This window comes from Rattus norvegicus, chromosome 4 (genome assembly GCF_021556685.1).
Source record: "Rattus norvegicus strain SHRSP/BbbUtx chromosome 4, alternate assembly SHRSP_T2T, whole genome shotgun sequence".
In the NCBI taxonomy this organism is placed as follows: Eukaryota; Metazoa; Chordata; class Mammalia; order Rodentia; family Muridae; genus Rattus; species Rattus norvegicus.
This window is the reverse complement of record NC_141537.1, coordinates 184,669,516-184,687,352: the sequence shown is the minus strand read 5'-3', so window position 1 is coordinate 184,687,352 and position 17,837 is coordinate 184,669,516. Positions and strand designations below refer to the sequence as shown.

General features: G+C 37.7%; 1 protein-coding gene across 7 annotated transcripts in view; it reads right to left on the bottom strand.

The window, feature by feature from the left end:
- The window catches only part of Bicd1 (BICD cargo adaptor 1), a 154,796-nt gene that overhangs the window by 38,809 nt on the left and 98,150 nt on the right, over positions 1-17,837 (bottom strand). For 3 of the 7 annotated variants that reach the window (NM_001446411.1, NM_001108653.2, NM_001446412.1), the window contains 4 exon segments: positions 5,007-5,214; positions 7,477-7,628; positions 11,911-13,005; positions 13,648-14,073. In NM_001446411.1, the coding sequence (NP_001433340.1) occupies positions 5,007-5,214; positions 7,477-7,628; positions 11,911-13,005; positions 13,648-14,073 (1,881 nt within the window). 7 annotated transcript variants of the gene reach the window in all.

Genomic DNA, 17,837 nt, shown 5'->3' with positions numbered 1-17,837 from the left:
GAATTCTTCCCCAAAACACAAAAATAAATATCCTTATCTGCTTATTAAAATAAAATATGTTAAATATTTATTTTATAAAATGTTTATCAAAAATTCAAAAATAAGGGACTTCTTTTTAAAAATAATATATATTGCTGTCAGGAATTTTATAGAAGTTAATAACATACTAAAAACATGAATAAAACTAAATAAATATATCTCAAACAATATTTCACATTAATAATTAATATTTATCAATTAAATAGGTATTTCTAGAAACTATGCTTGGTTTGTGTGATTAATCAATTTCTATAGTAATTCTCCTAATTAGAATTTTTTTAGAAAATATTGATAAGAATTTATTAAGGCTTAAACTGGTTGATTTGGGGGCTAGGTAGATGGCTGCTCTTCTATAGGACCAGGGTTTGATCCCCTGCATCCACATGGCAGCTCGCAATTGTCTGTAACCCCAGTAACAGGGGATCTGACTTCCTCTCCTAGCTTCAAGGCCTATACTAGGCATGCCTGACGTACATAAATGCAGGCAAAACATTCATACACATAAACAAGAAATTATTAATAAATAAACAAATAAATTGATTGATTTCATAATATGTAACAGAAATTATTCCTTGGGCTATAATAGTTCTCTCTCTCTCTCTCTCTCTCTCTCTCTCTCTCTCTCTCTCTTTGTACTGGCAGGGAAATGACTCCATGAGATCCAGCTGTAAGGCTTTTTCTCAATTAGTGATCCAGTGTGGGAGAGTCCATTGTGTGTGGTGCTGTCCCTGGGCTGGTGGTGCTGGGTTCTATAAAAAAGCAAGCTGAGCAGGCCAGGGGAAGCAAGCCAGTAAGTAACATCCCTCCGTGGCCTCTGCATCAGCTCCTGCTTCCTGACCTGCTTGAGTTCCAGTCCTGACTTCCTTTGGTGATGAACAGCAATGTGGAAGTGTAAGCTGAGTAGACCCTTTCCTCCCCAGCTTGCTTCTTGGTCACGATGTTTGTGCAGGAATAGAAACCCTGACTAAGGTACACACTCTTGTTTTCTTTTCGTTTTCCTGTTTTGTTTTTTCTGAGACAGGGTTTCTCTGTGTCACAGCCCTGGCTATCCGGGAACTTTTGAACTGACAGAAATCCTCCTGCATCTGCAACCCTGTCTCTCATTCACTTTAACTTCAAATAAATAGCTAGAAATACAGAGTTGATCAACATGTTATCATGAAAGCAACTTTTAGATCTATTTATGATTATGAATTCCATGGTGTTTATAGCTCTTATCCTGTGTATTGTACTCATATTGAATGATATTTTCTAGTTTCTCAAAACTAAAGAATTTTTAACCATATAAGTACTTTCACCCATGTATGCTAAGTATATTAAAACTGAAGAAATTATAGAGTATGTAAATTGTTAGAAATATTTAGGATGTGCGAAAAGTTTCATAGGGCAGATAGTATAATATGATTTTTCTAAAGCAACACCAAAATGGACCAAAAAACATAATTAGCCATCATCTTACTTCTGAGCCCAAGAACAAAAAGATGAGATGGTGAAAGCATGAAGCTATACCAAGCAGGGTCCTACACATACAAGATAAAGGATAGGAGTGGGGAGAATGATTGATAGGATAACAGCATATGAAACAAAGTAAAATACAAAGGAATGGAGAAATTGCTCAGCAATTAAAGAGTGCATATTGCTCTTTCAGAGTACCTAAGTTCAGTTCCCAGCATCCATGTTGGGAGGCTCATCAGAAACTCCAGCTCCAGGGGATGCAATGCCCTCCTCTGACCTTCAAGGGCACCTACACTCATGTGCACATATACACATAATTTTAAAATAATAAAAATAAATCTTGGAAGACAATAATTAATCTTAAAAGTAAAACTAAGTAGCAACATGAAAAAGTTTATGACATGACAGTAATAGCTTCCACAATGTAATGATAATAATATAAATACATATTCATGGACGTAAGGACCAAACAGCCATACACTGATGAAAATAGTTATTGCTAATATTCATTAACTTTAATCTTATTAATATGTTACCTTATATTTAAGTACAACAGAACAACTTATTAATCACACCAGTAATTTTCTAAGAAGGCAGCACTACTAAATCCATTTAAGAAGCTAGAAAGGTTTTTATGAGTTTTACCCATATTAGGTACCCTGATTAGTCATCACTACTTTGGTGGTTCACAGATTACTTAGGTGCTTTTTAAAAGAATCTAAAACAATAGAAAGTAGGTTATGAGAGTAAAAATGTCCAGGAGAGTAATTACTTATATGTATGTATGTTATGCATATGTTTGTGTATAGTTTTATATATGTGTGCATATATATGTATATATGTGCATATGTGTATAGGTGTGTACATGTGTATACACATGTAATTTATGCATGAGTGTATGAGTTCTAGCTATTTTAAAAAATTTTTTAATCATTAGCATTACTCACTTCTTCAAAAATTCTTAGAACATTAAACATGTACTCCACAATATAAGACCACATTTAAAGGTTTTTTTTGTATTAAGTCTAATTATTTTAATTTTATGTATATTTTGTCAGCATATATATACATGAACCATGTGTGTCCATGGAGGTCAGAAGAGGGCATTTGGTTCCCTGGATCTGCACTTACCCACTACATGGGTGCTGAGAAACAAACTCAGGTTCTCTGCAAGACAAACAAGTGCTCTTAACCACTGAGCCATCGCTCCAGCCTCCTTGACTACATATTTAATCTGGATCAGTATGCTGATATCATTAATCAGATAAGAAAATAGTGATTCAAAGGCTGGGGTTTCAAAAAGAAATTAAGGTAAATTTGAAGTTTAAAAAAAGTTTTAAAGTGAAATTTGGCAAAGGTGGCACTCAGAGGCTAAGTGGGGGAGAAAGCACAGAAAGCTGGGTATAACCAATCGGAGTGGTAAGGACTACAGCAAAGTGTAGAACCTGCACCAATAGCACAGCCGAGAAGCTTGAATACAGACCCAGCCAGGAGCTGCCACACATCCAAAAATCTTTCAAAAGAGGCCAGAAATGTTCATGTAGCAATCCTGATCTTGTAAACACTAACAACTATTTTAACTCATTTTAACTCTATGTGACCTTCAGTAGAAAACTAATGGCTGCCCTTGTGCTTATTTTGCTTTATGGACTTGGTTTCCAGCTCTGATCTGTGCAGGAAGTTCATAAGGGATAGTCTGCACTTACTGGATGAGGCATAAACCACATTTATATTTAGACCTTTTTATGGGAAAAAATGGAAAAGTACAAAACAATGAAGCTAAAGTAAACTGGGGCACACTGGTAAGTATGGATCAAGTGTCAGAATGAGAGTATGATAAGAAAATATGAATGTTCCCGAGGAATGGAACTGTCAAGGATTTGGACATTCTGGTCACTACAAAAAAGAAATTACCCCTAAAAATTTGGCTTCTTTTGCTAAAATTACATTGAAAACGTTAAGAGAAAACAAAACTACCCAAGATGGGAAAGCCAGAACTACAGAACCGTACACAGGTGCACACATGTTCTGTGTTGTATCTATTGCTCATTCTCTCTGCCTATCCCACTCTCCAACCCTCCTCCTCCTTACTAGGCTACTGGAAAGAAACTCCTGAAGAATCCCAAGACATGCCTGGACTCTGGCTGTGGAAAGAGAAAACAGGAAGCTGACTAAAAGGGAGCTTTCACTTCAGCGGTGGATGTCCCACATCGCAGTCCAGCTGTGGGCTAGAGAAGGAGCTGTTGACTTAAGTGTCATTCATTTGCATCACATGCACCCAAGGAAAAAGTGTTTACCTGGTGGAGCCACGGTTAACCTTTTTTCCTTGCTGAGCCGATGCCCTTGGATGAGTTCACTCATGGAAGGGGAACCCTTCAGAAGAAATGATTCTGTGGAGGTGGGATCAGGGGGAACGCTTAATAAATTCTGTAGGTAGGAAGCCCCTGAAGTCCTGGGACGACTCTGATCACAAAGGGAAGGTGAAAATTGTCTTGCAGGAGATCCAAGAAAAATACATACAGGAAACAAAAAAGTTTGACTTTAATTACCTTTCAGTACCTCACCAGTGACAACATTAGTTATATTGGCATTTAGTTATCTTTTAAATATGAAAATCAAGATTTTTTTTGTAATTCTTTAGTTTTCGTATCAGGATACAATCCCTTTTGAAAACTACTCTGAATGCTGGAATAAAAGTTTATTATAGACATTTTGGATCCACAATAGAAATATGTATTATTTGATTCTTAAATGAAAGCTCCTCAAATGAACACCTTTGATTATATTAACTAAAAACAGAGCAAGAACCTCAACAACCAGAACTTGGTAAGAGGTCACAAGGTCAAGTCACTAAAATCCTTAAACGTGGTTACTAAGCAATATTAACATGACCAATGGAAAAGGCACAAAAACTTGCTTTTAAGAAAAGGACTATACATATTCTATTCCATTCGATGAAGTATGACCACGACCTTTCAATTAGTCATCACTTTTAGTCTTATGGACAAGCGTTCCCTAAGAGAACAAACTCATATCTTTGTCCCATGACATAAAAAAATGACAAATAGCATAATTTCCAGAGATATGGCTTTTAAAATAACAGCCCACGTTCAATGATATTCATTTTTAATATCCACTTTATCCATCTTTAGGTTGGAGGCTAGGAAGAGACATATTTATGCACACAAACAGCAGCAAAAACATTAACACACAGTTGAAAATTGTTATGGTTAATCAGTATGTGTGAATGGGGTGGCAGAAAGACCAGCATTAGCAAAGCCCTTAGCAGCTTTAATTTCCCCTTTTTCTTTTCTCCATCCTACACAGTAAAAACACATAATTCTTTACAGTCAACTAAAGCCTGAGCACTGTACCACACTATGACAATAGCTGCATGCATACCTTTTCCTCTGAGTGCCACTGCTGACCCGAATGGTAGGGATCTGTGGGCCCTGACTATGCAGGAGGTAAGTGTCTATGGTAGGCCCGGTGGCTGGCGCCTCCCCACTTACTTTAGGGCTGCCGATCTTGCTCTTTCCAAGTTTGCCTTTGCTGCGTCGGGACTGCTCATGGTCAAACTCTAAGTCCTCCAGCCTCTGTGTCAGGGCAAGCTTTTGCTGGATAGCCATTCGTAATAAAGTGTTTAGAGTCTTCTTCTCGTCTTCTGCAGCTGCTAACTGTCTCTGCATCTCATCCAACTGTGTGACATATTCATCACATCTGGAACCCAAGCAAAGGAGTGAGGAAGTAATCCTGGTAATCTAAACTGGAACTTAATTAGAAAGGTATTCCTCTCTTACCCTCAGCTCAGTTATTGCTGTCTCAAAACTTTTATTATGCAACACTGTTTGAATGATTACATAGCAACATTAGATATTATATTATTAAATTTAATAATATCATTTAAGCTTCATCAGTGACATCAACATATAAGGGAAACAGTGATCTATAGAGTTTGGAGCTGGTAGTTTCAGAAATCCACTGGGGGTCTTGAGATATATTTCCCATAGATAAAGTGATTATAAAAATTTGACTGGGCACGAGGGCCTTAATGGAGGAGTTAGAGAAAGGACTGAAGGAGCTGAAGGGGTTTGCAACCCCATAGGAAGAACAACAATACCAACCAACCAGACTCCCCAGAGCTCCCAGGGACTAAACCACCAACCAAAGAGTACACATGGAGGGACCCATGGCTCCAGCTGCATATGTAGCAGAGGATGGCCTTGTCTGGCATCAATAGGAGGAGAAGCCCTTGGTCCTGTGAAGGCTGGTTTCTCCAGTGTTGGGGATTAAGGTGGGAGTGGGTGGGTGGGAGGGGGGCCATCCTCATAGAAGCAGGGATAGGGAGGAACCAGGAAACGGGATAACATTTGAAATGTAAATACATAAAATATCAAAGAAAAAAGAAAGAAATTCGACTGGAATGTAGAACATTAATCTTCCTACCAATAGAATGGAAAGACTCTATAATAATAGATAACTGGAAATAGTTGACCATGTTTAGTAATTGGTGATTCAGCCTCACAATGGAATCTGTAAGGAGACATTCTAAATAAGCAGCATAAACCTCAAGGACAGTTATTATGGACGCTGTTTTGGTGTGATAATACAATTTCACATAGTATCCACCACTACTTTAGATATATTACAATCATCGTCTCTATTGTATAACATTGTATTCTTTGCAAAAAGTTTGTTACATGTTATACCTACAATGTATGTGCTATATCAAAAGTGATAATATTAATAGAAAGAACATTCTCCCTTTTATATGTATTTACAACAGGGCTTTATTTTAAATGGCAGCAGATAATGTTTTTAATATGGCAGATTTCCCCCAAGTTAAAAAATCAAAATTTCAATGAGTTTTCAACCAAATAATAAAGCAGTGCGTTGTCAAAAAAATGAAGATTTTTGTTTGATTTAAGACAGCAGGCCACTGGGAACTTCCTCATCCAGCTTCATATTTATACTGAAGCACAAAGGAAAGCTCCATGCTAATTCCCAACTGAAATTAAAACCTGAGTCCATCCATACACATTTGGAAAAAGTAAGATGAGAAGAAAACTCACACTGAATTTCTGCCAAGTATAAGATATTGGTAAATTATTCTTTGTGTAGTACCAGATTGCTGATGAGCTCAGAGAATTATTATTATTATTATTTATTATACAGAGAATCAGTCTGTATAATAAATAAATTTATTATACAGAATGAAATCAGCACACGCTTGAGGTTTCATACAGAAAAACAAAACAAAACAAAAAACCAAAACAGGATCTATGACTAAAGTACATTAGGTCCACGGGGTACCCATTTCTGTAAACCTTTAATGTCAAGACAATGGGACTATGTAGATCATGAGAAAAATTGGAGCTTACTGAAAAACAAAATGAAGCCTAGGACCTTGAATTAATTCTTTTTGGTAACATGAAAATGTTTTTAAAAATATAAAGTAAGGCAATCACTATACCTGAAAGAAACTAATGTTTGTGAAAATGGATTGCAAAGGAATAATACTTAAAATATGATCTAAACCGAACATTTAAAAATCCCTTTAAATTTCTTTCTCAAAGAAGAAATATGTGTTCTCTTAATTCTGAAAGAATTTATTTCACCAAAAACGGGATCCTAAAGTCTCCCTCTCCATTCTTTGTCCTGCCCCCATAATTATATATATATATATATACATATATATACATATATCCTAATAAACATATAAGTATAAATATTCTAAATGCCAATGAATTTTGTGGGAATCCAGAAACCAGTACCTGCAGTCTTGTAGTCTAAGGTTTCTCTTAGCCATGTCCATGAGATTCAGTCACACGTGACCTTGAGCTCCAGAAACATTTCTAATCTTAGATTTATCAGTGTGTAAAATCTTGTCATTTTCTTCATGCAAACTAAATATATTTATTCATGAGTATTGACAGTGCTCTCCCCATGTGAAATACTCAATGTTAGGGAGAAAAAAGTTACCTTGTTGCAAACATTGCTCTCAGGGATGAGAAGGTTGCAGCATCTTCTTTCAAAGCCTTTAGCTCGTTCCTCAGTTTTGTCATTGTTTCAGTAACCATTGCTTTTTCATTTTCATATTTGTTCTTCAGGTTAGCTAAAGCCACTTCGGCTGTCTGAAGCATAAAATCACAGTGCTTATCATCTCACACCAGAAAAACTGGCCCACACATTCCTTTATATCAAATCTATTCTTTGCTCTTATAAATAGAAACAAAATTGATTAGGTTGGATTTTTACATAAGCATATGTACACCTTGGTACATTTTTCTTTAATGTCAAATCATGTCATGATTCGAGAATTGTCTTTAAAGCCTGGTATGAGTCAGTATCAGAATTCAATGTAGTTACAGTAGTTCAGTAAATAGTTCATGCTGTTTTTTGACGGTGTACGATTTTCAGAGATTTAGAGAGCCAAAATGAAGCTTTAAACATAAAGGATATTATCAAAAAGCGGTTTTTTTTTTCAAACAAATACCAATTCCAAGTGAAGTATGTGAAAAGTCCAATACTTTAAGTCGCCTATATTCTGGGGGCCCAAAACATAGAATAAAGGATGTAAAGCCACTGTAACTTATGATGTGAGTATAATATGTTCAAGTCAAAGAAGTGACAAGAAATCAAGATTTTTCTAAATTTTTAAATAAAACTTGCTCAAAACAATGAATTGTGGTCAAGTGATTTCTTTGTGCATTTATAGGTGTGTGACAGAGAGAGAAAAAGAGAGTGTGGAAATGTTTAATGGATTAATATAGTTGTCTGAATTTGGGATTGGGGAATTTCTGAAGTTCTTTGAATGGATAGTGTTTCAAATCAAGAGCTAGCCTAGCACAGTAGGAGATAAAAACAGCAACAACTGAATCGGTGGGTGCCATTGGCAAATGTCTAATAACAGCCTGTTTATACAGCATAAGGTAGGTACATAGAACACCTCTTCCTAACACTCTTGCCCTTCTCTATCTACTGTTCTTTGGTGTGAAATTATTTCTTCTTTCCATGGGAGAATAATGCCTTATCCCTTAAGAACAAATCCAATTATAATTGCTCTGGAAAACTTTTGTTAATTCCTATAGGTGATGTTAGTTGTTCCAATGCAATATTCCCACAACTTGAATACAAAATATGTGACCTCACACTAATTATCTGCTCATCCCAAGAGGTGTGAGTCCTTCTCTGAAATGTAGAGACCAGGTATATGTTGTCGAATCTTCACTCCTGATACAATTAAGTACACAGCTGGTACTTCATAACAACTACATTCTATCAGAAGGCACTGTGCTTCTGGGAAAAAAATCCTAAATCCTAAATTGGGAAAACAAGACTCATAGGGAATACATCATGTCTGTGGTAAAACAAGATGATTCCCCCTTTTTCCTAAACCACAAAATTCTCACATTCGCCTTAATAATTAACATTCCACAATGCCTATATCTAACTGATTTCATCTTTTGATACTTGAAACTATTAATGGCTCATAAGCACTATATCAATCCACGGCAGTTGTTCAATGTTCTTTAAATGAGTACCAAATATATAGCAAGAAATATTTTCACAAAGTTTACTAAACCATTACAAGCCCTGTCTCTAATGTAGTATATATACATTACACTACATGTGAAAATACACACTCCTTTAGGAATGCTCTGTTCTCTTCTGAATTCCTATAGTACTGTTTATAGCAGTCTAAAATGTTTTATATATTCTGTCTTGTAAGTACTGGAAGACATAAATTAAATTCACAATAGATTACTAATAACATATTTGTGTCCTATTTTGTACCTCCACATGAATTCTTGCTTATAAGTTAGGACTTGTCTTTTCTATTAAGCTTCTTCACATTTTTTTTTGTTTTTACTCTTTTACTATTATTATCTTTAATCTTCTTTTACAGTCCAGTCATTATCCCCCTCACATTCTTCCCTCTGACTGTTCCTCATCTCATTCCTCAATGCCCCCCCCACCTCCCAACCCCACCCCCACATCTCACCAGGCCTCCCCATTCCCCAGGGCCTCAAGTGTCTCAAGGGTTATGTGAGTCTTCTCTCACTGAGGCCAGACCAGGCAGTCCTCTGCTGTGTAAGTGTCCGGGCCTCAGACCAGCCAGTATATGCTGCCTGGTTGGTGGCTCAGTGTCTGAGAGGTATCAGGTTGGTCAAGACAGCTGGTCTGTAGGAAAACATTTTAGTAATAACTTCTTATTAAAACAAGTATTGAAATGCTTTTGAAATCTGATGGAATAACTCACTTTGATCACAGTGTTCATTTAATATTCTTGATTTGGTCTTCCCATGGACACACACGTGGGATGCAGGCTTTGTTCTTGAAACATACATATTCACACAGCATAAGACACTGTGATCCTACTTTACACAAGCTTGAAAGAGTGTGAGTGTATGGTGGGGAGGAGACCCCAGGGCATCATGCATTCTGGATAAACTCTCCTCTGCTGATCTACACCCCCGAGTCTCATAAGCTTCCGTATCCCCTTTCCTCAAGGGTAGATTTGAGAATGATTTTTTTTGAAATTCAGTCTGCATGAAGAAGCTTTTTAAAAAAGAAAAATCTAGATTTCTATTTTAACCTTCAGAAAGAGGGCAGGAAAGTTATGTGAAGGTTTTGGCTGAGAACACTCCAGAAAATTTTGTTCTTAAAATAAGTTATATGAGTCAGACCTAGCACAAAAGTTACTCATGGCTACTTTGAATTATAACAGTTACACCAATAATCTTTTTTTCTGATTTCAAAGTAAAATCAGATTTCTCATGATTTCTTCATTCACCTTAACATTTTCTGCTTCGCTAAAGTGATGATGCAAAAGAAAGTCCTATTCTCCCCTTAAGTTTATATAAAGTGTGCTTATATTGTGAACAATATTTCTGTGGTATAGACATCCAATTTCTATCAATGGATTCATGGAAACAGATGATGACGAGTAGAAAGTAGATGACGCATTGTTATAGTTTCACTCAGATTTGAGTAAAAAGAAAAGACACTCTGAAAAGGTAATGAATCTTCATTCTCTAAAGTGCATTTACCCTCATACTCTATTTCCTGGCATTGCCTGTGTTTGCAAAAAAAGGAGTTCAGATGTTGCTGCTGCTTTTCATCAACATCAACATCAACATTTGTTCAGCACTCTCCAATGTGCTTCAGATAATTAGTTTTATTTTCCAGTATATATATCTGGATACCCATACCCAGGTAAAACTAAAAAATGGAAAACAAATCAGTCATCAAGAAATTTGTCAGATAGGTTCATATTGAAATATCCTATTTATTCCAGAGGGAAATGACCAACCGGTATTTAAGAAAAACTCCCTAACACTTCAGTTTTGACCAAGTACACAATTAACTTTACATAACGTTTAGATATATGGTCAGTGACACAACTAGACTTTAGAATTTGGGGATGTTTTCTCTTCCCCTCTCATCTATCTCTTTCCATCCCTCCATCCCTCCCTCTCTTCCTCTCTCTCACTCATAGTTCCAAACTATTATCTGTTGGTAAAACTCTGCTTCTGTTTACATCACTCAGATCCTCACAACTGTATTGTCCTTCAACTTTGATGCCATTGCTTCATCATTTGGTGACTAAGTCTTATTTGTTTGGGTCTGAAATAAAAGACAAAACACCAAGTTTCTATCTTGAAACAGCCCTAGAAGTTGAGCCTGGGAACTGAATCTCTATCTCTGAAGTTGGGTCTAGCTATTGCCTGTCAGACCTCTATCATCACGTCTGTACCAATGTCCCATTTGTAGGCTCAGTGTTAGTCTCTTTTCTCCTTGTCTCCCTGGTTGGTATTAGCTGTTAGGCAGTCCTCTCCCAAAACCCTTCATCGGCTGTTTCCGTACTCACTGGCCTCCAGGCTTCTGCTTATCACTGCCTGGGTCTCCAGGCTTTATCTATGACTCTTCTATTGCTTTACCTTCTTCACCACCGGCACTGCCTAGGTAGACACAACTGCTCTTCTATCAACCACCTCAAATTGTTATTATTTATTGATTATTCAATTTATTTATTAGAGAGAGAGCACGAGAGCAAGAGAGAGAGAGAGAGAGAGAGAGAGAGAGAGAGAGAGAGAGAGAGAGGATGAGTGTTGTATGTGACAGAGGACAATCTGTGGGAGTTGGCTCTTTTCTTCTACCATATGGGTTCTGAGGATTGAACTTAGGCCATTAGGTTTGGCAGCAAGCACCTTTAGCACTAAGCCATCTTCTTGGTCCCTTACACACTTTAAAATAAAACTACATTTTGATTGGCATTGGAATATACTTTAATTTGTTGCTCTATTGCCCAGTAATTTGAATGCTTATCTTGGCACTAAAAATTCCACAAAAATAGGGAAATAAATTAAGAAAGCTTTTACTAGTAAGCTTTCATCAGCAAAAGCATATTACCTGCTTATTGGCTTTCAACACTGCCCTCAGTGTGGCAATTTGCTCCCGTTTGGTGCTCAGCAAGGACTTCAGCTTGAGAATCTCCTCCATTAAGGCTTCCTTGTCCTTATCGATCATGGGGGCCAACTCTCGGGCTGCTGCTCTTTGACGAGACAGCTGTAAGGACCTGTCCACTGCTTTCTGCAGATGCTTGATTTGGTCCCGAATTATGGCATTGAGGTTGTAGATATTCATTGGCTCTTTGCGGATATCACTTGTATCCAAAACTGGAGATGATGGTGGGGCAGTAATAACAGGAGAGATTGTGGGAGTCTTAGTTGGACTTGGCTCTTTACTAGTCTCTGTGTTTTCCTTTGAAACCGGCTCGGATGATGTCCTTGATTCTACAGGGGATGAAACACCCCTCCTGGATAATCTTGGTGACAAAAGCCCTCTGGGATCATCAGGCCCCTTGAGGCTGCCACTTCGAGTAACTCTGCTTTGTCTATAGTAGTCCAACATGACTCTATTGGGAGTTTCATTATTACATAGACACACATGGTGGTAAAGCTGGGCTAGTTCCTCACTAAATGTCACCAACTCATCCTGAGCTGTATTGAGGGTGTTGTGGTTTTCGTTGGCTATGCCAGTCATCTTTTGCAACTCCTTCTCCATGTGGGCCATCTTCTCACCACTCTCCTTAGATGTCTTCTCAAGGTTTGTCACTTGCTCATCATACATTTGGATCTTACTCTCATATTTGGTCTTTTCTTCTGTATAATTTTCTACAGATTTGTTATATTTTTCCTTTAAGGCCTTAATTTCTGCTTTCAAATCAATGACTTCCGTGACAGCCACTCTATATTTACACTCAAGGATCTCTAAGCCATTGATGTCTACCTCATAGTCGTGGGCTTCCTCCGCTGAGTTCCGGCCCTTCTCACAATCTAGCTCAGCCTTGAGCTCTTTACTGTTTTGCAAACCCCTCATAGCATTGACATGTTCTGTGAGCCGGTGAACTCGTTCATGCTGCTCTGTCAGTGCCCCCTTGGTGTGTTCTAGCTGGGTTTGTGACTCCTGGAGGTTGGCCAGAAGAATCGCTTTTTCCCGCTCTACCTGTAATGGCAAAAGATAATGAATAACTTCAGGGCAAAGCCAATAATGAACTCAATGCAGTTGGACAGATATGTATACATTTAAAATGCCCACAGCAGAGCCAATACTCCCATTATTTCAAATTAAATTCAAATGTTTCCTTATTTGAGTTCTGGCAAATCAATCTAAAAATACCTAATTCAGAATATGGAATTTTATGGAGGCCAAACCACTTGAATTTTTTGTGAAGAAAATGGAAAAAAAATTCTATTGTTGGCATTGTGATTTCAGCAATGGGGGGACTTCTGTGTTCATTTTTCTTTGAAAACTAAACGAATTCCCTTTAAAGATTGAACACTATTAAAATAAACTGAAGCTTTTTCCAAATAGGTTTTTCTTCTGGAAAAGAATTTTTTATAAATTTTAATGAAAATATTCTGGATGTCTCTCAAGCTTATTATAGGGATAGAATGCCTTGATAAATGAGATAATGTATTTAGAACAGTTTAGGCTCTATTTTGTAATTTGTTTGAATTTAATATAACATTTTCTTCATTATAGCAACTACAGAATATGTTCTCCCCTTTGTGTGTCAAAAATCCCATAACATGCTACACACCACGAACATGAATTCATTCTTGCAGATTTAGATGAATCTCTTACCTGAATAAGCTGCTGCTTCAGTTTTTGAATTTCTGAAATGTTCAACTCACTGAATAAGTCAGACACAGGGTGTAGGGACTCTCCTTTCCTGGCAGTGGGCGCACGATAGTCTCCATTCAGCTTCCCCAGAGGCCCGTGGAGATGCCCGTTCATCTTGTCATCGTTGTTTGGCTCACTCCCGTCCTCGGCAAACTTGAGCCCCTCGACTGAGATGCTGATGTGGTTGTCACTGAGGCTGATGTACTGGGACAGCTCCTTCCTCAGGTTGTTTTTTTGCTCCCTTTCATTCTTCAGTGTTTCGAGGGCTTCTTCCAACTGGTGCTCTGCAATTTCCTTCAGTCGAATGGCATCTTCTAGTTGGCTGTTCAGTAATACTGTTTCTTCTTCAAACCGCTTAATTTCATGCTTTAAGCCTTCATATTCAACCTAAGTTAGACAGGTTAAAGAAGGTTCATAAAACTAAATTTGGGCCTTAAAAAACACTCACCAAACACTTTAGTAGACCTAATCGCTTAAGAAAAGCGTAACAGTAAAAAATAAATAATAATGGTAATATACAATAGCTAGACAGTTATAAATACACACACACACACATGCACATGCACACACACACACACTTACGTACACACACACAAACACACACACACGCACACACTCACATACACACACATACGCACACACTCACACATATGCACACACTCACACACACAAACACACACTCATACACACGCACACACTCACGTACACACATATGCACACACTCACACACACAAACACACACACTCACACATACGCACACACTCACACATATGCACACATTCACACACACAAACACACACACTCACACACATGCACATGCACACACACACACTTATGTACACACACACAAACACACACACACACGCACACACTCACGTACACACACACTCACACATACGCACACACTCACACATATGCACACACTCACACACACAAACACACACTCACACACACGCACACACTCACGTACACACACACACTCACACACATGCACATGCACACACACACACACACTCACATATGCACACACACACAGGCAGACATATAAGTAGCTATATTTTTTTAAAAGTAAAAATATATAATTTAATACCTAGAAGAGAGGAAAAGGTATTTACTATATTAGGACATTTAAAAAGATCCAATAGAGAAGACAGAGTTGTTTTCCTAATAAATAATGATAAAATATATTTGGTAATATTTTATCAAAATTTTCAATATTCATCACACAAGAAAAAAATTTTTACCATCATTTTTACTTCATTATTGAAAAGGCAGTTTTAGTATGCATACAGACATTTGTTTAAAAGATCACAATAAAAACAAAATTTCAATAATTAATATTTGAGATTAAGATAAAAAGGCCAAAATAATCCCAAATAATAAATATCTATATATACTATATGTAATGTAATATTCTTTTGAACTATAATAAGCAAGAGCCCACTCAAACAACCTTTGGTTATAGGAACCATTGATGAACTGTCTCTGTGATCCTGTATGCCTTCATGGAGACTTTCCCATGGTACTAACCATATGCCAGCCTTTAAAAACATGTTATCTGGCTGGGCATGGTGGCACATGCCTTTAATCCCAGCATTCAGGAGGCAGAAACAGGTGAATCTCTAAATTTGAGGCCAGCCTGATCTACAAAGTGAGTTCCAGGATAGCTAGGGCTACACAGAGAAACCCTGTCTTGAAACAGAAACAAGCAAGGAAGCAAACAAACAAATAAAGCATGTTATCTGAGCCATGCAAGGTGGTATATACCTTTAATCCTAGCACTCTGGTGTCAGAGGCAAGCAGATCTCTGTGAGTTTGTGGCCAGCTTGGCCTACATAGTAAGTTTTCAGGCCAGTAAGAGTTATATAGTGAGACCATGTCACAAAAGAAACAAACAAACCAAAAGTACTTATTCTCTTAAGTATCCCTCAGTATGTCACTGCTCCCTCCCTTCACAATGTTTAAAACCAAATTCTGCTCTTCAATAAGCAATTTGCTTAATAAATAATAATGCTGAAAATGTCTAGAATAAGCAACAAATATATTATTATATACTAACAAATTGTGCATTTAGTTTTATATGTATTTGTATTTCCATTGTTTACATTGAAACCGAGATCCTAGACCATTATCACTTCTATATACATTTTACTCCCCCTCCTCCCTTTTCACAATCTTAATGTAATTGCTTACTTTTAAAAATTTGAGGTATCAGTTTAGTTGGGATGTAGATTTGGCTGATATAAACAAGACCTAATTAAAAATGCAATAGTTGGGCTAGAGAGATGGCTCAGCGGTTAAGAGCACTGAATGCTCTTCCAGAGGTCCTGAGTTCAATTCCCAGCAACCACATGGTGGCTCACAACCATCTGTAATGAGATCTGATGCCCTCTTCTGGTGTGTCTGAAGACAGTTACAATGTACTTAGTAAATAAATCTTAAAAAAAAAAAAGACACAAGCCCTAAAAAAAAAAGAAAATGCAATAGTTGAGAGGGAGAAGAAGAGGGAGAGGGAGAGGGAGAGGGAGAGGAACAGGAACAGGGACAGAGACAGGGACAGGGACAGGGACAGGGACAGGGACAGGGACAGGCAACTGGAAATAGTGAAGGCTTTTGAAATCTCAGAGCATGCCTCCAGTGGCACCTCTCCTTTAACAAAGCCACACCCATAATTCTTCTCAAATAGTTCCATGCACTGGGAATCAAACATTCAAATATATGAGCCTCTGAAGGGCATTCCCATTCAAACCACCACTCATGTCAATTATTTACCGTGATGATGTTTTACTCTAAATGTCTCTTTGGGGAAATATAAAAGAATGCAACAAATCTTTTCACTGCCTACTACGAATAACTGCCTTCTAAATGTGCCAGTAGCCACTTTGCCTGCTACTGTGAAAGCCTGCGTTTCAGGCAGAGTTAAGTCAGGCCAGGGTCTTCTGGCAGGTTTCCTGGCCTGCTGATGCATGGAACGATAAGAGGGGTTACACTTGAAGCTCAAATTAAGGGGCTGAATGTTCTGTCAATCTTGGAGGAAGGAACAGGGAGCAACAGGGAGATTTGTGGGTAGGTACAGATATCGAGTGTTTGTCAGCCATGGTCTCTGTTGGCTTGCGACTTTGTTTCCCATGATACTGTAAAGTATATAAGGCATGAGAAATACATTCAGTATTCACTGAAGAGCCCTCCCGGTTTCCAACCTTTGTCTCTGAGTCTTCTTTTCCATCTTTCTTATTATCCTCACTTCCCCCTCAGAGGACTGCTCATATATTTGAATGTTTGATTCCCAGTGCATGGAACTATTTGTACATAATTGTATTTAAAGAAGGAATTTCTGGGGGCTGGGGATTTAGCTCAGTGGTAGAGCGCTTACCTAGGAAGCGCAAGGCCCTGGGTTCGGTCCCCAGCTCCGAAAAAAAGAACCAAGAAAAAAAAAAAGAAGAAGGAATTTCTGTGTTATACATTATTATGTAAGATTGTGAGTATTTGGTCCAGCGAGTTGCTCAACAGGTAAATGTGCGTGAATGTTTGCAAAAGTCGAAATAGAAAACTGACCCTATAAAGTTGTCCTCTTACCCCAATTTGCACACTGTGGCATGCACACACAAGTGCGCATACATGTACACACACATACACAGTGTACATATACATATAATAATAAATAATTTTTAAAAGATTGCAGAGAGCTCCTTCATAGAAGCCAGGGGGGAGGGGCATGGGATAGGAGATTTGTGGAAACCTGGAAGGGGGATAACATTTGAAACATAAATAAATAAATTAAATAATCAATAAAAAGGGAGAAAAGATTGCAGAGACTTCATAGAATAACAATTAGCTCTTCAGAGAAAACACATCACAATGCACCACAGCTGTTACAATGTGTAGATGAATTATCTTCTACAAAACATCAGTACTTTGTCTGGGGCATCCAATAACTTGAATGACCCTGGATGTGAACCAATTTACCAAATTAACATAGTCCTCTGTTTGCATTCTGTACCAGAGTGGGCCCAAGAAGGTACATATTCTATTGTCCCTTCAGATATCAAATGACTTCAAGGTAGAGAACACAAAAATGGTAGCCATAGACAATATAGCCTACAAATGTCAGATATCTTACCTGCAAAATATTGATTATTCAGAAATTAAAT